This window comes from Leguminivora glycinivorella, chromosome 4, assembly GCF_023078275.1.
Source record: "Leguminivora glycinivorella isolate SPB_JAAS2020 chromosome 4, LegGlyc_1.1, whole genome shotgun sequence".
Classification (NCBI taxonomy): Eukaryota; Metazoa; Arthropoda; class Insecta; order Lepidoptera; family Tortricidae; genus Leguminivora; species Leguminivora glycinivorella.
In genome coordinates, this window is record NC_062974.1 from 9,802,069 (window position 1) to 9,827,890 (window position 25,822).

A 25,822-nucleotide genomic window follows, 5' to 3' on the forward strand; every position below is an offset into this window, starting at 1 on the left:
TGCACGGCGGCGGCGCGGCGTCAATGTCGCGCGCTGACCCCTTGCGCGAAAGATTGCCACTTTTTAGTTAGAATTTATGGGATTTAATATTAATTAATTAATTATCAATTTATAGGTATGTTGCCGCCGCTGTCTATCAAGCAAGGTCGCCCTGGAGAAGTCGCTTTTAACCCGTTGTTTTGCCATTTACACGTTTTTTTTCTGTATGGTGTACAATGTCTCAGAAATTGAGTGGCTCTGTCGATGGCAGCGCCCTTTCAAGCGTACTTGGTTTTATTTCAACATATAACATTGAACTCTGCTTACGCCGTGTCTTGCGTGGGCGACGGTCGCGCGACGGCGATGCGACGCATCTAATATTGAACTCAGCGCGACGGCGCATTTGTCGTGCGACCGTCGCGCAAGACACGGCGTTGCTCAGCGCCGCATTTGATTGCTCTGCGCAATGTCAATGTCGCGCGCTGACCCCTTGCGCGAAAAATTGTAACTTTTTAAATCTTGGATTGTTATGGATTGGTTGTAATACCTATACCTACTTAACTGAGCTGTTATCTGAAATCTTCAAACGACTTGTTCACCTATTTTTAAATAACCCTTAAAATTATAAGCAGATTTAACCATGCGCATACGCATACGCCATACGGCATATTAAATATGTCGCTTTCCATTAGAGAATGGGTCCTTTCCATTTCATGTTTAATAAGAAGCGTTTTGTCAAAATATCTGTTGGTTGGGGTCTCACGTGAATTAGGCGTTTATTTATATACCTACTTATAGCAGGAAGATGTAATAGCTACATATAGAGTTGTATATTTAGAGCGATCGTTCCGTTAAGGTAATCAGTGGTAGGGTCGTTAAGAAAATTTACGACAACGGTGCTTAAACCGTACAGTATAACGTCAAATGGTACAAATTGGGCCTGTCATTTCGTTGAACGTGTTACAATAACATGTAATTACGTATGGATATTCAACTTCTCCGAAAACAGACTGATGAAAAATTAGCTCCTCCCTCTGATACAGATCAACATTTAGCGGAATTCTTTCCTTGTAGTTTGATATTCAAAGTTGGTATGAATGCTTAGTGAAATATCTTTGTATCATAACTTATATCTCAGATATTACCTATGTACACGAATAAGTAATTAATAAAAATATACTTTTACATTCTTGTAGATCGGTATGTTATACGTATTTAAAAATACCATTACTTGCAATCAGATGGATACATAAATAAACAGAGAACTGCAGTATCTAGTGGATGCTTGTTAGCCGGTAAGTATAAAATGTACGAACCATTTTTCTCTATTCTAGTTTCACGCGTGTAGAAATAGCAAAAAGATAAATTAGTAACGCCAGGAATAATTGCAGTCAAGTTGCGTGCCCCGATCCTCAATTGTAGATATCTATAACAAAGGTCGGCACACCCTCGGACTTGGAGCACGCCGCGCTCGTGAAAAAACTACGACAACCCTTTGTATTGAGCAAAGAATTCGCGTCGACCGCAACAAGAACAAATTGAGCGCGAACTATTGTGCGGAGCGATTTGCAGAGATAACTCCCGTGTCGGGCGTCGCGGGCGCCGAGCGGCCCGCCGGACGTCCGCGCTCCGCGGGCCCCCCCGCACCAGTCGCACGCGCACACGCCGCGCCGAAATTTCCATTCCGTTTACATTTCTGTCCGAATCCTAATAGCCTCTTGGGTTAGAAGGCAGCGGAAGGCAGTGTATATGACGCAACGGGCAGCGGCCGCAGCAGAGAGGTACGGTTTGCTTCAGTGGTGGCTGGCGCGGGACGCGTCGCTGTTATAAGGGGGGATCCCGGGCTCGCGCGCTCAGTGTGCCCGAGAATCCCGTGTCGTGCGCCCCGCGAGTGTCCCGACTGCCTCACACCGCCAACATGCAGCTCGTCCTCGCAACTTGCTTCCTGCTCTTCGCAGCCACCCTCGGCCCTGCTGCAGGTATATAGTTCAACCATCATCCCTTCGAATCCTATGTTTAGTGTTAATAGGAGTATTTAATTCATTTGATTAGAAGGAAATAATACATATAAATGTATGTTTTTCAATTAGGAAATTTGGTTTCGTAACTACGTCCAGTGATCTTCCAACCGCCTAACGCCTAGTAAATAAAACTTTTTTTATATATTTTTTTTCGTTATCATGGCCCAAATTGCTAATTACCCAAATCAAGTTAAAGTTCAAAAACAAACTTTAATTTTTTTACTGAACCTTTATCTATAAATATTGACTGCTTCTAAACAGAAGTTGTGAACAAGCCATTAAATGTTATTTACACGAGAAAACCTGTACACATTACACGAGCAACGTAGGTACTGCATACTGCTAAAGGAACGATAGCAAAAAACTGGGGACGCATCAACGCAATGCGACAACTTCTAGGCATTCAGAAGCGAGTTGCAGTCGCCGGAAAGGTATTCACAACTTATTAGTATTGACTGGTAGGATTTAGTCTCTATGCCGTTTGTATAAAAGCTTTGCGGACAGCAGAAGCTGATCTAGCAGGGGCAAGGTGCCCGCGGTGACCTACAGGTCTACGACCTTCATTGTTCAGCTTTCATTAGAGTACAATGCCTGCTGCGCCACCCTTGCTGAAAAAACTATTAAGTGGCTTATAATTGCATTCTTGTTGGAAGTTAGAATGTTCTTCCCAACAATGTTGTAGGGTAAGAGTATTTCATCATAATAAGTACAAATTATTCAACTTTTGTAAATACCTACAGTGTAAATTCAATGTAAACGTCACGCGATATACCTACCGTTACATTTCCAATAAGTTCATAATGTTTGGTTCCACATAAGTATTTTACTTTAGTATTATTTCTCTCTATTCGTCATAAAGCGTTCGGTCTCTAATATTCTTCTCTGGAATCAGTTTGGATACCGCATCAAATAGTTTCACGTATTTTTACACATAAAAACGGATTGAACTAAACTTAAAAATCAGATGTTAACATTTCTTGGGTCAATAAACTCTTGTCTATTTTGTGTTAAAATAGATATTTATCTACTTATCTTGTTTATCTATCTAACAGATTATAATGGCATTACTCCATGTAAAGTGCTTTTACTTACACTAAGAGATAAGTTTTTAATTTTTTTCATGTTTACATTCATGTGACTACTTTACTTTTTTATTGCTTACGCTTTTACTGTCTTTTATTTCTAAATATCAATAATCTTACGATACGTAACTTATACATTTCGCAGGAAAATATTGAAAACAACGTTCGCGGCGTTTCTTTGTTTGTTCACGATGGTTCACGATAAACCCAAAAGCTTTAGTTTTCACCTATCAATAGAGTGATAATTTTGAGAGATCTATGTGTATAATTTGTTAATAGTTATTTGTTATACAAGGCGGCAAAGTTGTTGTTAAACCGCACGTGCCAATATTGATACCCTAGTAAGCGAAAGATTCCATATTAAAAATTGGAATCTTGAGTATTGCGAGGGTTTCAAGGCACGTAGGTTAAACAAATTTTGCCACCGAGTGAAACACAAACTTTTTCACCACACCAACACGAACAAAATACTGACTATAAAACATCAAACTAAATCAAATCCAGCAATCTATTCAATATTTTCCCCTCACTAGCTCGGAAACACGTGTTTGGTCCTTTAATACCAGCGGGTAAAGACGCATTTTATTCACTAGTGGATAAAGTAATTTGACCTTGAATAAAGTCAAATTAACTGCTTTAAAATTGATAAAAGTAGGTGAATCTATTAGTAATAAAGATGATTTACCACCCGTGGGACTACTGGAAGCAGTGATAAAAGCATTTTTGCTTTGTAGTTTCTTCGCTATAGTGAGGGGAAAAGTTTTGTGTTACACTCTGGTACAAATGTACTTTACTTCTCGTGTGTTAAAATACAACTTTGCCCCCTTGTATAACAAATAACTATTAAGATTCAAAATAATTATTTGTAGGTAAATTCTACCAGCCAGCTCAAGGCATCAAAATTTGTATGAAATTACTTTGCACTTGTGGATAAAATGCAATTTTGCTATCTGTTTTCGAATAGCAAAATTGATCTTTAACAGTTGGTGTGGTGAAAAGTATTATTTATATTAGTTGAATTACTTGTCCAAAGCCGGGTGGCTATTCGGATATAAATCTAAACTCTAGATAAACATCTAAAGCCTCTTCTAAACATTAAACGTGGTATGGGAGGTATGGTATATTTTTATGACACTAACTTAACTTTAATAACAAAAAAAAAAACGTTTCTGTCTTAAAAGTATCTCAATATTCACAATTTTGCTTTGAACTTGCATTAGAGTAAAAAATAAAGACATCTTTCTTTTTCTTTAAAGCTACGCGGTCATAATAATTGCGCGTGCAGGCTTGTATGATGTATTAAAACATTGCGTCCCGTGCGATGCCATAAAGCGGGCACGGGCCCGGCGCCGCCCTGTTTTGCGTGTTGATTCAAGTGTGCTGAGTCTACCTGTGTGCTGTAGCATGTGATGACTGGTGACAAAGTTGACCTAACGCATAACTTCGCAGGCAAACCAATTTCAAAATCCATAGCCAGCTACGGGCCTCGAAGATTGTTTAAGAATGTATGAGTCGATAAAAAATGTTTGGGAATTAGATACTCGTATTAGCAAGTTGCAAGCCACGACAGTGCTTCGTGCACCAAGAACAATGCGACAGCCTGCGAGCACGAACACGGGTCCCCGCCGCTGTCACGACGTAGAATATGCAGCCTATAAGGACTCGATGCAACTTGTTAATTGCAATGTTCCTGTAAAGGCATGTTAGGAATATCCGCGAAGACGGTGCAAAAAATCCTCCGAGACTAATATTAGTGCGCAGAACCGACCAGACCATTACCAGTTATAAATATTGCTGTGATAGATTTCTCGGAAATCTATTCACATAGAGTCAACGACACAGTGATTCGACTGATTCGCAATAAAATTCGGTTTGCGGTTTCACCTCGTAGAGAAGATTCGAGACTCGCTAATCAGACTTAATGATTCGCAGCAATCAACATCGGTGGAGCGATTCCGCTAATGATCCGTATCTGTGATTATCGGACAGGTTGTAGCGAGGGAACGGAAGTCAAGTGTTGGGAAAAAAACCCGAGGGGGTGAGGAGATGGCCGCAGGTGCGGGGTTCATCGGCCCGGCCGCGTGCGCGGGCAGGATGTCTGTTTCTTGGACATAGAATAAATTATAATGGTTTATCCGCAGCCTGTAGCAAAAGACATGCGATGGTAACTTTTAGCACAAGTAGTACGAGTCGAGAGAAATATTTTGTTTATTTTTGTATATTTTACACAGATGAATATTCAAACGGCTCAGTAATTTTGTTTTTTTTTTTTTCAAAAAGTATTTATGGTTTATAATTAAACTGGTGGTGTGGTTAAGAATTTCACCACCCCCTTTCTTCCCGTGGGTGTCGTAGAAGGCGACTATGGGATATGGGTTAAATTGTGGTGTAGGCGAGAGGCTGGCAACCTGTCAGTGCAATGCCACAGTTTCGTTTTCTTTTAACCCCTTATTTGCCAAGAGTGGCCCTGAAGTTTAGTAGTTTCATGTGCTCTGCCTACCCCTTTATGGGATACAGGCGTGATTGTATGTATGTATGTAATTACACTTTTAAAAATTACTATATCATCTTGTCTCCTATAACACTTCTGCTTGTAATCGTCGTTGACAGAATCGTGTTGCTTTATTTAGTGTTAACCTTTTCAACATCTGACAGGTATTCCTACTCAAAAAAGTATCATATAATTTTAATTTTGAGTAAAAATACCTATTCCTTTTAAGTACTTGTTGGATTTAGCTGATTCAAACATTTGCAATTCAAATATTATTTATCCACAAACGGTTGAACCATAAATAATGGTTTGAGTAGACAAAAACATACGCATCGATTCTCGTGCTGTAGCCAAGATTAATGATTTCGATCTAATACCACGATCTACACATTACATAAGTACCAGGTTATCAGAGCCCCGAGCACTCAATGTTCATATTACCATGTGCAAACCTTACTAAACATATCTCATCAGTCTCATCACGGCGGGCGAAATGATATGAAGCTGTATATCCGTTTAAGCTCGATATATACTTGAGGATAAATCGAGTTTCAAACGGCTATCGTATCTTGTTAGCGTGTGGTAAAATATACTTCATAACTCGCATTTCTATTCGCTGTAATCATCTGCAAATTCTGCAATGCGGTAAACTTATGGAAAGAACTTCTAGCTTGTAATAATGTGAACCTTAATTTTATGGTAAATTAAAAGTAAAAGGCTTATGAAATTCAATCAAAATTATATGAAATCTATTATTAGTGATTAGATACTTAATAACACAGCTTCCACCAATGAGTCTTTGACGGTTTTTTCCAATTGTCACGAAAAATATAAGTCTTAGTAAAATCAAAATATTCTTTATTCAAATTGGCTTAATAAGTTCTAAGGCTTAACCTTATTCTAAATATCAGAGCAATTTATTGATATAAGTAGTATTTAGTTTTGGAGTCTAGTATGTAACCGTTTGGGGTCACTTTCTTCATACAATTTCCGAATTGTTTACCTACGAGTAAATCGAGTACCTGACGTATTCTAAATAATCACTAACTGATAGTATAGGCTCAGGCGATGGTTACGATAAAGGCATTCCTAGATTTCTTAGCTATAAAATAAACATTGGCTGAATATAACTGTTTTGCAAAATAGAACTGTTGTTAAAGGTACTGTTATACAGAATTACAGACGACGAGGTGTCTCGAAAGCATTGTTCCGGTCGGGTCGTAATCACAACACTTAATTCAATGTTTATAAACACTGATGTCTCTATATAAACTAAGACACCATCCTACTAGATTAATTTAATCCTTTGTGTTCTCCTTTGAGGTTTTGGAAATAAATTGGTACTTAACCAAGAAGATTAAAAGAGCGCGGGCACGGCAAAACTAAATTAACAGAAGAAAAAAACTGCCCTTGCCCTCCAAAGACCTATAAGCAAAGGTTTTATGGGCTGTTAAATTGAAATACTTTTTGAAGGCCGTGATCCAAAATTTAATCGAATTTATTAATCCTTTATTGCGTCGGCTGCCGAAAGCGACGGAGCACTTATTGTGATCCCCATCTTTTTTGTCGCTATAATTCAAAGTAATGCGGTTTGAGCAACATCAGGTGGTGTGATTGTATCAAATTACGTGATGAATATAGAGTTACAGGCAAACCCTTCTAAACAAAATTAGAGATGCACATTTGGTGGTTTTTAGTAAAAAAAAACTGGACAGAATGTCTGCTTCAAGATATGGTACAGCATCTTTAAAAAAATTGTATAGCGCATCATTAAATTTCCCCATTTGCTACTTTGATATCTCGGCATGACGGTCGGCAAACAGCGGCAGCGGCCCAGCCCAATAGGTCGGTGACAGGCTGGACATGCGGGCTCGTTAGCTATAAATTTCAATGGAACTATTAGCATTCGCGAACATTTAAATCGTCCGGACGGGACTGGGTCGGCATCGGGTTTGATTACTAAAAATAGTCCGGGAGGTGCATTCCTGTGCAGGCGGGAGGAGGGCGGCCGTCCTTGGGCTCGTCTCCGCTCGATCTCTCGCCATTATCTCGATCCCTTTTTTGCGAGTCAATCGTTACCCGACCGCGAACAATCCGATCGATGTTCTCACGGATGGGAGTAATCAAAATGCTGGTACATTTTACGCTAAATTAACTCGAAGAGATTAGTCTGACATCCTCGAGTGCTTAAAAAATCTCTATAGGCATTTAGTTCTCTGAATACCTTTAGTCAACAAAGTGCATCGAAAGGGATGCAGTCGATTTAAAATAAATCGATCGAACGGTCAAGCCCTGAGGCTTACATCATTCGCCGATACTTTATCGTGCATGCATCTTTGAGATTCATGGTAATGTTCGAGATTAAATCCTATAGCGGACTGTAGCACCTACGGACATAAAGTAGGTGGGTAGATAAAGGCGCGCACCACGGGAACTTGCAATATGGATCTGATCGTGAAACTTTATTGAAGCGGTAAATTTTTAGGTTTCTTTGGAAAGCAAATCTCGACATTTGTTACGATACAACATTACAATATGCATCTTGACTTTGTCACATCTAATCTGAACACTGATGTGTGCTCAGTACAGAGTCGTAGAAACTATTTAATAATTAAAATTATTGTGTTTCTTTGTATTGGGAGATGGTAAAAGGGCACTTGCTGGTAAATTTCAGCAAAGCTATACACAAAAAGCTGCTAAGATAACAGTTTAGCTAACTGTAGGTGGTAATGGTGCTAACGAAATGATAGGAAATTGTACGATGTGGTAACATTTTACTTGTATCATTCGAAGAGCCATTTTTTCCACTAGAGGTGTCAACGATCACCTTCGCCTGGACAAGTTATTTGCGTTATGCAACTCGTTACGCGCGCTGGCTTCACTGCCAGAGTCAAGGGTACACTGAACCAACGTAACATTTCCTTTCATTGTAGAGATAACTCAATTGAGTCTGTACCAGGGAAATTTTAGAACATTTTAGAACAAGGACGTTTCAGAACATGTATTCTATACCGTTAAAAACCAATAATAGAGATTCTGTTAGAAGACTTTTAATGTCAAACTCGTGTTCATATAAATTTGTCCATGATTGTAATTGTGACTGTGGTGTCCCACGCAACGGTTCGCGGTTTCTTAATTAAATTAGATAATTTTTCTGTTTCGTATCTTGGTGACTACAAATTGCATAATAACTATAACGGGCATTAAGAGTTGTGTAGATATAAACATGTGGGAAACCACTTTTAACCGTGAATTGCCTATCTACAGTATTTTATAGAAATGAGTTGTAAAATTAACTGTTATTTACAGACAAGGGAATTAAACTGAAACTACAATGTTTATTTTATGCTATAGGCATCCTATAGGTCTATATCTTGTAGGTGCAGTCTATTTAATAAAACTAAGAATTTTGTTATATTCAGGTCACGTAACACTGAAATAGTGTTTTAAACAACAGAAATGTGACAATAATACATTACGATAAAAATCTCAAAACTTGATATATTTATAAAATGGTTCAACATTCTACTCTTCGGATTTCATAATAAAATAGGAGGACTCTTTCTAGGCACGAAGCAATGTTTTTCAATGTTGAATTTTATATTATAGGTACTTCACTTCTTACAATGTATATATTTTATGAGTGCGAGGTTTGTCATTCCAAGGAAGGCGAGGAAGAAGTGATGTTCCCCGCTGCTATAGCTATTAAAAATATGAATCCAGGTAGCACAGGTAGACTACAGCCTATTCGGGTTCTACAAATACTATTTTTAGCCTCGTTAGTGTTCAGGTTGATAGTAGACCGGTTCCCTGAGCTGGCCGCTCCTGCTCTGGCCACTTAATGTCTTATTCCCCCTAGTATTAGGTACTCGTACGTACATACCACAAAATGAATAATTTATAAATGACCTTTAAACAAAGAGTATTCTAATGGATTCAGCCTGTACAATTACATCGCTAAGGGCGGAATATAATCAGTGCTTGTAGTTAGATTTAAAATAAAAACTAGCATTCACTGGTGCATAGTTTCCGTTTCTTTCTGCATGTAATGATTATAATAAGAAGTTCCGAGGAGCAGGAAGCCAATTAGATAACTATGTAAGGTCCCTGGCAAGTTGTTTACAATTACACCCTAGACGTGTTCTTTGAAATGCAAAAAGTTATTATGCGCATGTTTAACTATTTTAATTTCACTGCTCCATGCAATTATTTAAAGGTCAACAGTGATAATTAATCTTCATATTATGAAACACTCTCGTAACGCAGAACTTTGTATTAAATTGTTGTGAAAAATAAATTATGTAGCTTGAATCTGACATAAAATGTAATTGAATGGAAAGGAACTGTCATTACGGGTACAACGTCCGAGGCGTGATTCACCAAGTTATTACAAAAGGGGAACCTAATTGTGATGCATCGATGGTCCTCGTCGAGCTTTGATTAATAATAGAACTCGCGCCCACGATATCTGTATGCGGCAACATCTGCTCACTTCCGACAGTTCCAACATGACTACTACGACTGAATGAATTAGTGACGACATCCGAAACAGACTATAAATGAGTTGATCTGAGCAAACATCAGAGCATCATCGAAACCCTTTGCTCAAAATGCAGCATCTCATAACTTTTTGGAATCCCTTTGTAGTGAAGCACTGCGGATAGTGTTATCAAAATCTTTTTGTTGGAATTACGATTATTCTTCCTTTCCCGTCTTACAGCAATTCTACCACTCCTTTATAGCGAGTTTATAGCAAATATTAGTCCCGTTACCATAGAAACCATTGGCGATGCGCGTGCGCTATTTGCTTTAAATTGCGATTGTTCGGTCAACATGGCGTCGCAATGTCAACGGCGTGACATTCGCAGCGATCGGTTTTTGGGCCGCGGCCCGTTATGCCTGACGCACGTCCGGTGGATCAGCGCCGGATATCCATAGTTCCTTGAGTGCACTCACCCCAGCACTACAAGAAAATAATAAATATTTCCATGGATATCTTAGTCCTAATCACTATATTTGACGAATCTTCTTGCCATCCAGTGCCATCTTTAGGACTTGTTTTATCATCAAGAAAATTATCCTCGTTATTTTCGTTGTATAGATGAAAGGTCTTTGGTTTCACCAAGTATATTCTAATGCTTTTCAGCATCAATTCAATCACTTCCGTCATGTATCTTAGTCTTAACAGTAATTTCTGGCAGCTTATTATAATTGACATCTTCTTCCTCAGTGCCTCTTTACAATACATGTTGTTTAGACGACGTTTCTGTTGATTTTGAGAATTTTTCATTACTTTCCAACGCAACTTCTTTTTCACGCTTTTACTTGCTAACTTATTACTGTTTAGCAATATCGTGATTAAACCGACGGTTGTATTTCCGATGTGTACGGCACCAGAGGGCGTTCGCGCGGCGCATCAGTATGCACCGTATGCACGTGACTCATGAGACGTGACTCGCCTTCCCAACACCTCACCTCAAACACTACAAGCCTCAAGTGCTGCACTCTTCAGCAACACATACGACTCATGCACTTTGAGCTGCAGTATTGTTGAACGACATCCCACGGACAATCTGCACTTTCTAAAAGCCCTTTAACTTTAACGATCTGTCTATCGATAAATAAAATTGCTTGCTTGATTTACCTATATAATATGTATTTCTATTGAAAAATTGCTTATTTGGTAACCCTTATTTGGTTGATTGTAATGAAAGTCAGAGAAAACGAATCAACAATGAAGGAAACAAATTGTAAAGTCAGTAGCTTCCATTACATATGCGTATTGATGATATTAATAAATTTTACTTGGAATCAGACATGATTGATTATACTGAGTCTAGTAGATTACTTCACCAAACAAGATGACATATTAATTTATGCCTATTAATTCCGGCATGACTACCTATATATACCTATATATAAAATGAACATGGATAAAGATGACATATTAATTTATGTTATTTAGCAAAGGTATATGCACAATTTAGGAAAATCGAAAGGAGTTGCAAAGATGAACTGTCTGAAGCTATTAAGCGCGACGTTCAGTTGAAAAGTTTGTAGTACAAAGGTAAAAGCGACGTCCGCTAGTAAAGTGCGGCATCACTTATGCATGAGCCTGCATTATGCATGGATTCCGATCGCGGGCGCAGCCCTAATAGCCGAAGCCGCGAGCGCCGACTGAACGAAATAACCCTTTAAAAGGACTAACAATCCTTGTTAATTTTAGCAAACTATTATCCATATTGGGACTGGTCAAAAGGCCACTTAACGATGGTCATGCTCTTGCCAATATATATTAATAGTAAAAGTATAATCTGCATCAAAATGCAAAAGTACCTACCTAAATAAGAGGCACAGCAGGCACGTCTCATCATACATAGGTACTTAGTCATCATGGATACTCGTCAGCAGGTACAAATTGAACTCTAATCAGAGATTAATCTACTCACAACATGAATCCAAGAAAAGACACTGCCAGTGTGTATCTGATAAATGTGTCGCTTAACTTAAAACCTGGGTAAATCCATTCTGCTTTAAGGTTGATTATATAAAACAAATATGATCTTCGGATCTTCCAAGACCTTATAGCCAAGTTATTTACCCAAGTTTGAAGTTAAGCGACACAAATCAAACGTGATCACTAAGAATTAGCTTTATTCAGATAGTATAAAATCGTGTATTAAAAAATAAATACAAATGTCAATGGCGTTTTAAAACAAATATCAGAGCTTGTGTATTAACAAAAAGATGAACTTGCTATTAAACATACTTAACTAACACATAAGAAATTTCTAGCCATTATTATCTGTCATATCGCGTCATATCATTTTATGTTGTACTTATTAATTTTCTTTTCAACTTTTACTACGTGACATTATAGCTAACAAATATTACGACGTCAGTAATCTGCATAATAATATGTCAGAAAAAGGCTTAGGTGCTTATAATCGAGTCGTTTAATGCGTTAAGTGCTCTGCGCAGCCGTCTATGCAAATAGCATCATGTTACACGCAATCTCGCCAATAACTTCTAAACAGGCCATAGGTTTTTATGTCTTTTTTGTCTTTCTTCTTCTTATCGTGTCGATGTAACGATGAAAGAAAGAATTCTTTTTATACAGTTCCTTTCTTTATTTATTAACGAGTCGTATCGTCAAGTAATAAAACAGTAAAAGCGGCGCTTGCTTGCAAAATGATAGCTTTCCGAATCCGCACTAATTTGGACACTTTGCTCATAGTGAATTTGTTTTTGCACTAGCTAATATTAATAGTAAGGCCTTATGCGAAGAACACGTTTTTACCTATTAATTCAAAATATAAAAACCAGAAAATCACAACTACCTACTTTATAGTCTGAAACTGTAAGAACATAGTGTACATAGAAATGTTTGAGGCTTAATTGGTCCCATTTACCAATTGTATCTTAAGCCAACCAAACATGTAATGGCAAATAATAGAATCAAGTGGCCATGACTACATTGAATAACCAGTTTACCAAATTAACAAGCTACAACAAACTATGACAAGTTTTAAATAGCTGAGATAGTTTGAGATTCCTGCCACTAACATTTACAGTGTCATCTTCATAAATCGAGTCAAGGATTGCAGTTACTATTTTTAATAGTTTATCACGCACTACTTAGAGAGAGGGCTGATTTAAACGCGCGCTGAGCGGCTTATATTCCATGCTTCGGTTGAGTTATTGGACCATTTCATCATTAGTGTTGAACTTAAGAGCACACGAGATGAAGGGAGAGGATTAAGGCAAAGAGTTTAAAGCTCAGGATTTAACAATGTGTCTATAAAAGGGATTTACTTATGTTCCTATAGCAACCCGTATACGTTCACGCCATATTTGGATCCTATAAGGGTACTTATTAGGTATATGTAAGGGAATTCTATTTCACCTTAAGGAGAAAATCGTTACGTTCAAACTTTGTTTGTACGTATTATTGGCATGGGTTGGCACAAAAAAATGTGGTAATTTCGCGGTTCACCACAAGTCTTCTGAGGCACTTAGTAAGTCACACACCTATAGGTACTGGTAGGCACAGCGCCTTTAAATGTTGCACTGATGTACTCTCCCGGAGGACGATCTAACTTTTTAATTTTGTAATATGAATGTGACAGATCGTATCCATGAACCGTTTCATAGCAAGTAAAACTATCTAACTAAATACGCCTACTGGCCCACTTGACTTGACCAAACGTCCAAGCCATTTCACGAACATTTATGTGCTGTACTACCAGTGAATTTTAATTCGCGTTTTTTATGTATGCAATGAATGAACCCAATACATTTTGCATACCGTTTAGAAATGAACACGATACATGTGAAGATATTTTTAATGTATGCCGCACATATTATACCATACGTCACACCTAATATATAAGTACTAAATTTATTTGTTTTAAATAGTGATCCAGAGCGAGGAGTCATAACACCAACGCATGCCGAACCAAACCGCAATAAAATCGGGCCATCCGTCTCATTTAATGATGTCGTATGGCGCAGACATGGTCTGTCCAATTATTTAATTTAAATAGTTGTACGTTTCATAATTGCTCATTTTGGTGAATGAAAAACATCAAAATATATTCTTGAATTGATTCTAGAGCTGTAGTTATAGGCACATGGAAATGTATTACTAGATCAAGCAGATTTTAATTGATATTTAACAGTGACATTGTATAAGAAAAGAAGTATTTTTCTCACCCAAAGTCTAGGTTAACATTTATTGTCAACTTAGCTTGGTCTGACTTTACAAAATAAAGGCGTCATACGTAACGAAATAAGTACAATGCACGTAGCGGAGGCGTCAAGTGAGCGCGGTATGAAGACGAATGGTTGCGACTCGCGACGCGCCTACCCGTTTCCTCGGGGTCATATTCATATGTGTGTCAAGTCTCATTGTCGAGTCCCCTACAAACACACTGATGTTGACTCTGTACCGAGATGAATAGGCCCTGTTACAGTCGCTGTAGGAATTTCGGTATGGTAGGGCGTAATACAAACACCATGTATTTATCTGCTGTAGATTGTGGATTTTGCTCCAGATAATTTTAAATATAATTAAATATTTAAAAATTATAAATATTTAGTAGTCTAAAATAAGAATACGTAATATTAAAAAAAGTCAAAAAACCCCAAAATTATCTGATGTCTTAATTTTGAAAATAGAAACTTGCACATTAGTTTGTCACTCGAAAGAAAGTTGCGACAAATAGGTGCAGAATGCATGGGATCATGTATTTTAACTTTGAATGGAGATACCAGGCCCCGTAGCCGAATGGCATTTCTCCGACGCCAAACGAAAGCGATACGCCGCTGGCTCTGTCGCGCCAATACGCAAGCGCGATAGAGATAGATATCTACTAGCGCTTCGTTTCGTGAGCGTTTCGTGAGCGATTGTGCCATTCGGCTAGCCACCCAGATGTTTTCAAAATAGTAACAATCTGGCGATATCTATTATCCAAAGGATAAAAAAAAGCTAAATCAAGGCATGTCTAAATGTGTCCACAGTCATTCGGTGTCGACATAAACCCATATTTATTTTTGGATACAATGTTTTATAAAAATGACTATGTCAGTATATTTATTCCATCAATAAATAAGAATTATAATAATCGGGTTCGAGTCGAAGAGTGCGCCTGAGCACGATTGACCGCAAGCCATAATAAAAATGTGCCTGATAATGGGCATTCGTGCAGCCCAAATTGAATTATGCGTATCCAATATAAGGATAATATGGCGAGATAAAAATACTTTGTGTTGCATTGAGAAAGATAATAAATCAATTGTAAAATATATTTGTGACTCACCCCGGCTATGTATGGGTTACACAAAACCTTAACTTTAACTTTTAAACCTTCCTCAAGAATTATATTGATAGATGAAAACCGTATGAAAATCCGGTTAGTCGTTTTCGAGTTAATCACGCGAGTATACAAACAGACGCTGAGGGGTGTATTCTTATAATGTGTAGATAGAACAGATGCCAGTGTCAGTGATTTGAGGTTGGATATCTGTTCTTTGAAGCGTTTTATGATAAAAGTCTTAAAAAATAAAAATTGTACAGGAGAAATATTTTAATGTTAATTTGTGTATATTTTTTTGCAGACGATGTTGAGGTTACTCAATGTTTTTATTGTCTTGTTTCAGCTCAAAGGATAACGACAATTCAGCTAGATGGCGTTCAATACTTCATCTCCAGAATGAACCCCTACAGTCCAGAGCTCAACTACTTCCTAGCATATCAGTACTGCAGGTAATATTTAAGCGATTTTTGAAGTCCCTTTAAAAACTAATCCCAAATAGCCTATAATGAAACTTATGTGACAATATATACCAATGAACCTGAACCTGACAAAGACCTTTACAGGGGACAGCTCAATCACATTTTTTGCCATACGAAATTAAACCTTATTACTGAAACAGAAAGTCGATCGTATCAGACTAGCGAAAACGGTCCACATGAGAGGGCATTGTTTGGGCTGGTGTCCCTCTCGCACGTGTTGCCAGTGTTAATGAGGTTCCCATATTAGTAGTATTTTTATCTGTATATTACCTGACTTTATAACTTCTTATTTTATTTTAATGTTATATTCAAACTAGGGTTTAGATATATTTCAAAAAATTTGAAAATAATTATAATGTGATTATTTTGATGCCAGTAAATCAAAGATTTGTATAATTAAAAAATACTTTCAATTGGGTGTTAGTAGATTTAGTAGTAACTTTGAAAATTGACTGGTATCCCCAATTTATGACAGTGATGACGTCACTGAATAATGTTGACATTGTCAGCAAGTGCGAGAGGGACACCAGCCCAAACAATTACCTCTCACGTGGACACACTTTTTGACCTAACTAAACAATCTAGTTTAATATTTCTAAATCTATGGAACCTGATATAAACGAGTACCTTAGCTATCTTAACGGCGAAGAAAAAACTTTTAAAGTCGAAGACAATCGATTGACGGGTAGGAACGAATCTAGACCAAACTGGATCTAAAATCCGCAAACAAAACGTTCTCAATTTCGGTGTTAGCTTACATTTCTCACGGCCAACTTGATGTAATAATATCTTCGTGACTAGGAATCCTTATCTAGTCGTGTCTAGCGATCCTGTTTGAGTCCTGTAACTAAGCCGATGTGGTGTAACCGCTGAGGGCGTTAACAAGCGGCGTCGCTCACTCAGACCAGGAAGTGAGGACATTTACATACCCGTTGGGAGTAGGGATTGCAATCCGGTCTGGTGGATCCGGTAATCAGGCCGGATCCGGCAAATTAAAAAAAATATACTCCTAAACACATCACGGTAGGTGTGCGTATGCCTTTAGACGACATAAAGGCGACGAATGGAAGGTCTTTAAACGGAACAGAGAACGACTGAATTCGTAAGTTGTGCAATTAAGATATTTTGATAGCATGTGACTTAAAATAACTTAGATTTTTTTATAGTCATCTGTGTCATCACGTATATCACGTCGTATAGTAGTCATTGACGGTATCGTGTTACAATTTTTACTGCTTAGTTGTATTCTATTGTTAATAAGTTCATAGTATCATTCATAATACACAAATTTTAGATTACAAAAAACGTATCCGGTCCGGCTGGATTCGATCTGGCTGGATCCGGCCAGATAAAAACCAATTCGTTATGCGATCCCTACTTGGAAGTTTCTGCATGGGAACTAACTACAGAACAATATCGGAACGCTTCCGCGAGCTTGTAAAGTTGTAACCAGTGTTAACACTCGCACGTAAACTGTATTGTATTGTAATCGATGACGCCGGCAAGAACAACGGTGGGAACTCGTCGAGGTTGACTAAATTTGTATGAACTATAAAGCTAACTGTACTTTGTCTTCATATAAATGCCAATATGGGAACTTTGAGCTGAAATTTCTCATTAAAAATACGAAATTTTATTCATAAGCACAATTATGACATTTATTTAATCGATAAAATATCAGAAAGACGTCTAAATAAACAATCATTTTAGCCCTCCGGTGGCCGGATTGTCGGCCGACATCTGTTTCAATTCATATTATTAATGTATAATAATAGTGTGTAGGAGTGTACAAGTTTTGTAATGGGTTGGCAACGCGCATGTGACACTCCTTGAGTTGCAGGCGTCCATCCATAGGTTACGGTGACCGCTTTCCATCAGGCGGGCCGTATGTTTGTTTGCCACCGACGTAGTATAAAAAAATATTAATTAGTGTGACTGTTAAAAAAACAGAAACGAAAATATTTTATGAGATGGGGCTTTGTTTTAAAAGTTGTGAAGTTCGTAATTTGTTGTAAATCGCTAAAATCATACCTACCTATTCTATACATTATCTAAGAACGTATAAAAACCGCAGCATTTTAAATGTATGGTCTGTGGCCTGTGGTGCACAAAGAGGAATGCCAGTATTAAAATCCAGACAAAGAGTAAACAAAGACAAGACAGCCTCAACAGTACCGTTGTTTAGTTACCTTTATTTACGCCTTGTTTGTCACTAATGGCTCTTTCTGTAGCGATCCCGCAGCCCAGATCTACCACGTGCACGGTCAAACAGCTAAGAGGTCAGTCGCCTCGGCGCACGATGTCCTTCCATTCCCACAGTCACGACCTATTTACTGTTCCAATATTGTTAACGAGCTCGGGGAACAGTCGTGATGTTTCAACGTTGGCTATTTTGGAAACAAAGACTCGATGAAATCGATTAAGGTCGCTTGAAGTGCGAAGAACTGCTCGAAAAACTAGAGTCTTTAAAAACCGTTAATTGGTATTAACGACTAAGGCATTTCCATTCTATTTATTTCCCGACGGTCACACGAGAGAAGAAATACGACAATGATCTTTATAGATTTAAACATAACGATGGAATCGATTAAGGTGCGCTCCCGTTGTAAAGAGACGGTGGCAAAAAGATATGCGAATTCGTCATTCAAGCTGACAGGTTCATTGAGGTGTCGACGCAGGTGCATGACGAATATGCGCCGGCGCCGGCCATAATACACAAATTGCAGGAACCGCAAGAAAGGAAAATATACCATTATAAACCTTATGTGACAATCATAAGCGTCCGCCATATGCGAGATCCCGCTTTGATACAAAAAGGAAATAATATTTTTTACAACCGTTTGGATTCTCGATAAAACCAATAGTTTTTGCCACCATTATAAAAACATTAAGGTTTACGAACTGTTTTTTATCCTTACTGTTTGGGTTATAATATAAACAACATCCTGTGAATATTTTTACTATTTAGATTAGATCTTTACAACTTTGATTTAAAAGGGTCTAATGGTATGCTAACAGTAGAAATAGAGACCTGAGACTTTTAGGAGATATACATATTTCAAAATAGATAGATTTTGGAGGCATAAGATCTGATAGTCTTTAATGCTGTGGTAACTACACGATTGGCAATGCAATAATTATGTAAGTAATAACGTCTACTTTCCTATTGTCACATGTTGGTCGAAACCATTCATTGCGGATTTTACACAGCTTTCATGGATAGACGTCTATGCGGATTTACCATTCAAATGTATTTAATAACGATTTATAAGGAAAGAAACTCGGATCTATAAGAACATTTGCAGAAGGTAACTTGTAATTATATTACGGCTTGTCGCCGCGCAGTTTTTAGCGTCCAGAGTTTTCTGAACTTGGGGCTGGAATGTCGTCCCGCAGTGCAAGCTTGAAGCCTGTCTTTAGCGAATAAATTGCGTCGAACAGGCTTCGTCGTATAGTTTCTATGCGAGCTAATAGCTGAATACGATTAGCTGGAATAGGCGGTTATTTAGATAAATCGCGTTTATGGATCCGGTGGAACGGGTTCATAACTGCTCACTGTCAAAGGATCTAGACATCCTCAATTACGTGATCCCTGGAGAAATTCAATTTCTTCGCGGGGAGTATCAACAGATCATGATTTAATAGTGTCTAATCAAGAAGTGCATGCAATATTTCGAATTCATTGTAATAAGTAGTCATAAACGGAAGTAGCTCTGTCTATTACACTTTCACTCTTAACTTAATGTTTAAACGCCAATTAAGTATACCTATAGAATAGATTTGCTAAGTAGTGATGTTTTGTGTCCGGTAAAATTTTCAAGGCGAACAAACTGACGTTCCCAAAAATATGAGTAATATGACTTATCCCGGGATTTCCACAACAGTACTTTTTTAGTTTACATAGATATTAATTTAGTTCATGTTTGTTTCAGATCGTTAGGTTTGCAGTTAGCATCCTTTGAGACGAAAGAAAAGGCGGACTCTATAACAACGTATCTCACAAATGCAGGTAAGAAACATAATAGCGTTTCTGTTATTGCATTCTTCATGGTGAATATACGGTACTTTAGCTTGACGCTGTATGCTGTCGTATTTCAGTCTAATATTATAAATTATAATGTTTTATCTGTTTGCTTAGATAGTCTAATTCTATGTTTTTTTTTTATTTTTTTGATTTGAGCGCTCACTTTTAATAGCTTTAATATGATATCATAACATTTTGAAATGTTGCGTTGGTAATTTTCTCATAATAGAGGTATTTTATGGTATCATAATTGCGGGTTTTGAACATAATTTTTACCGTATAGTTTTTTATTTAATTATCTTCGTCTTACAATATGCTCTAAACAAGCCACGTAAAATTCCAGGCTACAACAAATACGACTTCTGGACATCGGGCAACAACCTGGGCACAGATATGTACCTATGGATGAGCACCGGGCTACCGTTCAATGCGACGTTCAACTACATGAGGCGCCTCACTGTGGACGTGCCTAGCACGCGCGACGACAGCATTGACCCGCTTGACGTGCCACAGGGCAGCACCGCGCCGCAGCGCACCGCACGACATGGGTACGCACGGATTTTTATTATAGATTTAACCTATGGTATTTTATCTCGGCGCGGCGTTTGCAAATGCACCATGTCAAGCTATGTTCTGGACCAAGCAGGCAATTATGGTCGCGCGATAAATGATAAAACATCTGGCCGTATAGGGACGGCCTGATATTTTATCGTCTATCGCGCGACCATGCTACCCGTGCAAGTAGTATTATAACGAATCATCTGTCGGCCAACGGGTTAGTAGCAACAGGCCCCGTAGCCGAATGGCATTTCTCCGACGCCAAACGAGCGATCATCTGTCGCGCCAATACGCAAGCGCGATAGAGATAGATATCTACTAGCGCTTCGTTTCGTGAGCGTTTCGTGAGCGATTGTGCCATTCGGCTAGCCACCCTGGTCTAAAACGCAAATCGTCCACAATGTTTTATCTAACTTTAAAGGGATATCGACGGAGCTCCGCTTGCGCGGGGCTTCTATTCTGTGCAATTTGGCCTTCGGCCATTTGATGATACCTATAACGAACCTAACGTACAGGTACCTGGTCATTTTACGATGCGCGGGAAACAACGTGCCAATCATTACCTATGCTTTGAGCGTATCGTAGTCAACTCTTTTTCACCACACCAACTGTTAAAGGCTTACTTTGCTATTCGAAAACAGATAGCAAAATTGCATTTTATCCACAAGAGTGCAAAGTAATTAATACAAATTTTAACTTGATGTCTTAAGCTGGCTGGTAGAATTTACTTATAAATGATGATTTTGAATCATAAATATTGAATAAATTGATGGATTTGATTTAATTTGACGTTTTATAGTTAATATTTTGATCGTGTTGGTGTGGTGAAAAATTTTGTGTTTCACTCGGTGGCAAAGTTTGTTTAACCTTCGTGCCTTGAAACCCTCGCAACGCTCAAGATTCCACTTTTTGAACCACTCGCTACGCTCGCGGTTCAATATTGGAATCTTTCGCTTGCTCGGGTATCAATACTGGCACGTGCGGTTAAACAACTACTTTGCCCCCTTGTAAAACAAATAACTATTTATCAGTCTTCCGATCCATTAGCGTCATTTGTTTTTCGTTCACTACGAAGCGTAGACTATTAGCACGTTAGCTAGGTGCATGGCCTGAAGTTTATTGAAGTCGTACTAATTGGCTTACAATTATACGAGCTAAAGCTTTATCGTTGGATCTAAGTTATTCCTCAGCTTGTGCGATGTCTTTCGAGCTTTAATTGGGACGAGAAAGCTTTAGTTTAGTATATTTAGTTTAGAGTGTTCATTAACCAATTAGCAGTAAGAAGATGCCATAATTTCGTAGTCTTATCAGCCTTTGGAATATTATTCAGCCGTTAAGGCTCGGGCATTGGTTTGGTTTTACTCTCAGTGCATGTATTTTGCTTTCAGTGCAATTTGTATTAATTCGCACCTATAAGTGTTGACCTCCTGAAAACCTGAATTTCTTAGAATATCAGTTACATTCGACATGGTGCTTAAGCAGGTCAACAAAGAGTCAACTATTGCTGTAAAGCGCTAGACCGGTTTATGTTTATTTATATGTCAAGCGCTGTCCAAATATTTAAACCACGTCTTAATTCTTAACTTAGTTACTTTTTTGTTTCTTTCTTCTTGATCGTTCTTCTTCAGAGAAAACATATCAAATTGTCATAGAAGAAAAAGATAATATGAATCTCAATATCATTAAATATGTAATTTACCTACACAACATAAAATATAAAATATTTGATGTGCTTTCTTATCTGAACTGTGTCCTCTATACATAATACAATTATTTTAATTGCTATTCGTTTTTTGTAGTTTCTGGTTCGGGCCATGCATGTTTGTCTGTCAAATAGTCCTCGACTCTGTAATAAGCCTTTAACATCAATGATTTTTTTAAGTAGTTCTTAAGAGCTGGGAGGGGTAATCTCAAAGCAGTGTCAGGTAACTTATTATAAAAATGAATGCATTGCCCAACAAATGACTTCTGTACTTTACGGACACGAAACTTCTTTATGGCAAGCTTATTTTTGTTTCTAGTGTTATAATTATGGATATCAGAATTCTTAGTGAAACAGTCTAAATTCTTAACAACATAAATTATACTATCATAAATGTATTGGGAAGCTACAGTTAAGATATTAATTTCTTTGAAGAGTTCTCTTACTGATTCACGTGTTCCTAAGTTGTAAATAGAACGAATGGCTCTCTTTTGTAATACAAAGATAGTCTGTATGTCAGCTGCTTTGCCCCAAACCAGAATACCGTATGACATTACACTGTGAAAATAACTATGATACACTAGGCGAGCTGTCTCAACATTAGTCAGTTGCCTGATTCTCCTAACGGCGTATGCGGCTGAACTTAATTTGCTTGCTAGTTTCTTTATATGAGGACTCCATTGTAGATTTTTGTCCAATGTTAAACCAAGAAACAGTGTTGTATCTACCATCTCTAAGCATTCATCATTCAAAAGTATTTTTGTATCGATTGGTTTAACATTCGGCAGAGAAAATCGAATACATTTGGTTTTCTTAGAATTAAGAAGTAAATTGTTGACAGTAAACCACTGCAGTACATCAGCTAACGTGCTATTAATTACATTGTAATCCGTAGATTTTCGGTCAACATTAAAAAGCAGTGATGTATCATCAGCAAAAAGTACTATTTCACAAAAGTTTTTCACTATACATGGCAAATCATTTATATAAACCAAAAACAGGAATGGACCTAAAATTGAGCCTTGTGGCACTCCTAATTGGACTACAGTCCCGCTAGAGCGAGTTTTGTTAACAACTACTGTTTGTGTTCTATTGCTAAGGTAAGAAGACATAAAGTTTAGGGCATTTATAGACAAACCATAGTGTTCTAATTTCAAAATGAGCGTTCCATGATCCACACAATCAAAGGCTTTTGAAAGATCACAAAATATGCCAATTGCATCACAAGAATTTTCCCAAAAATTATATATATGTTTAATGAGTACCGAAGCAGCATCGGTCGTGGAACGGCCCCTTGTGAAACCGAACTGTTTGCTTGTAAGTAATCTATGTCTGTTGAAGTGTCCCAGTAGATCATTTAACATTAGCTTCTCAAAGACTTTACTTAGTACAGGAAGTATTGATATGGGACGTCTTGATTTACTTGGGTTTTAACTTTTGACCCACTAATTTTACTGATAGCGTAAATTTGTCTTTCCAGTACCGAGCACGTGATGACGAACGGTTGCGTGGCCCTCAAAGCGCCCACCTTCCACTGGGAGCCCCAGCACTGCGGCGAGATCAAGGACTTCATCTGCGAACAGACGCGCTGCTACTACTACAACTACGGATCCATTCCCGTCTCGTCCGCGCAGGGGTAATGCCAGGTGAGATGCCAGCCGTCTCCGGAGGCCCAATCCCCGACCAGCCGCGCGCATTTAATCCTTGGGTATACATGCTTAACATCCACTACGTTAACAAGACAACGTATTCACTCTTCTGGGTTAGATATAGACTGTAGATAGCTATGTGTGTGCTAACATGGAAGTCTTGTCCAACTGGTTCGACCATCCGTCCGAGCGCGCGGGCCCGCGGGACACGGCCTCTGCGCCTACCCAACCACCAAACAAGAGCCCTACACCCAACAGAATGAATTTGGCTTAAAAAATTATACATTTCTTAACTAACAGAAATCTTTTCAAAATTTTGAACAGTTATTTGGTGGGTGGGTGAAGGGGGCTTTGCTTGGTATCTCTTGCTCAAGTGATACAATATTTTAAGTTTAAATATGATATCATGTCTTCTTCTAATATTAGTACTATAGTTACATGTCATAATACTCATAATAATTTCTTCGGTTTCATTAATTTCATTCATTTACATATTTGAGATAAAACTGGTTTGAAAATGAAACAGCCTTCTTTGCTAATATTCATCTGCTTATAAAAAAATTGGTGCTATTTGTCGAGCTAACATATTTGTATACAAGTGCACACTTACACTTTAGAGATTGCAATACAGGCCGTTTCCTTCACAATTCAATATTCATAATCCAAAGTTTGACTCATTGTCACCAAAGTCCTTCACTGACCACGCGAATGCCATTCGATTAAAGTCTAATTAATAGTAATTAAACCCTTTGACATTCAATTACGCAGCAACACTTCTTATAACCACAGGTGTTGCTCTGTAACTGTCTTTGAAATATGTTATCTAGTCTTTATAATAACTTGATCGAGTTTGTGTTGGCATGGTTGTCGGATCGCGGGTAACACGAGGGGCGTCGTCTGTTTGTCGGCAGGAAGCCGCTGTCGCTGACGACCACGACGACCGCGCACCCGCTGACGTCGTCGTCGCCGCCGCCGCCGCGCTCCGAGCACCTGCCCACCCACTTCACTCTCAATGACCTCATCGGCAAGCTGCGCCCCTCCTCGCTCGACGGCCTCCAGTCGCCGCATCTTAAGACCGGTGCACTGTTGAAATCGCCGCCCCAAATCGATTCCCACTACTCGCGCGCTTCCGACGCTCACGCTCACGATATCGAACAGGAGCAGAAAGAGGAGCATACGCAGGGTCCTTACGAGGAGGACGAGGGCATGGTCGGCGACGATCCCTCAGCTTATTTGAGCCATATCGCCGACACTGCCGCCGATGAGCCGTCCACCGCCGAGCCGGACGCGACCGAGCACTCCGTCCACGCCAGCGGCATGCTGGCCCCGCCCGCCTACTAGTGTCCGGCAGGTCGTGTGCTCGTTGAAAGCTTTCAATACAATCAGGTATTCTTTCTACCAAAATTAGTGTTTGATTATTTAATGTATCGTGATTTAAAGTAATTTGCGATAGAGCTTGCTGAGGGTGCTTAGACTGTTCGTGTTGTGTAGATTTCTTGTAGAATCTTTGTAACCGTCGCCAAACGACGTTAGGGACTATGGTTCTTCGGGACTGTGTATTCTCGTGAAGGTGCTGGCGACTCGCGCTCGCGACTTGCCTCCGTCTTCGGGAATGTTGAATATCACAAAATGAGTATTCCACGAATGGATATACTTTGACGTCTACGTTAATTAAGTAGTTATATCAGATCTCTGGTGATTTCATTAAACCGTAACATGTATTAATTTAATTAAATAAGTGCAAAATCGGATTATTTGTCAGGACATATCATTCGACATAGTGGTATAAGATAGTGTTTATATCGATACGTACCTAGTTAAGTATTTTAAGTTGAAACTCAAGAATTTAAAGAATAGTGATGTAACGAAGTTAATAAAGTTTAAAATTTGTAATTGGATGAATGTTTCATTTAACGAATCCACCTTTTATGAGGTAGAAACACCCACAAAGGGTTTAGGTAATGAATTTGAAAACGCCATAATATCTATTAAAAGCAAATGCCGTTCTTCTTAGACTCA

The 25,822-nt window shown here is 38.5% G+C and overlaps 2 protein-coding genes across 4 annotated transcripts in view; one reads left to right on the top strand and one right to left on the bottom strand.

The window, feature by feature from the left end:
- Positions 1-25,822, bottom strand: part of LOC125225363 (cytosolic carboxypeptidase 1-like) — an 89,006-nt gene that overhangs the window by 35,432 nt on the left and 27,752 nt on the right.
- On the top strand, positions 1,809-25,701 carry LOC125225364. Of its 3 annotated transcripts, none has more exons than XR_007176980.1 (6): positions 1,809-1,958; positions 15,735-15,840; positions 19,803-19,879; positions 20,238-20,442; positions 23,635-23,862; positions 24,715-24,851. XR_007176980.1 is itself a non-coding variant. In XM_048129042.1 (6 exons), exons 1-6 carry the CDS (start codon positions 1,898-1,900, stop codon positions 25,142-25,144), a joined length of 1,035 nt encoding a protein of 344 aa, XP_047984999.1. In that variant the 5' UTR covers positions 1,809-1,897; the 3' UTR covers positions 25,145-25,701. The 3 variants fall into 3 exon arrangements, 2 of the variants coding, with proteins under 2 accessions (XP_047984999.1, XP_047985000.1); XM_048129042.1 differs by having other exon boundaries at positions 23,635-23,790; positions 24,715-25,701; XM_048129043.1 differs by having other exon boundaries at positions 23,635-23,800; positions 24,715-24,850.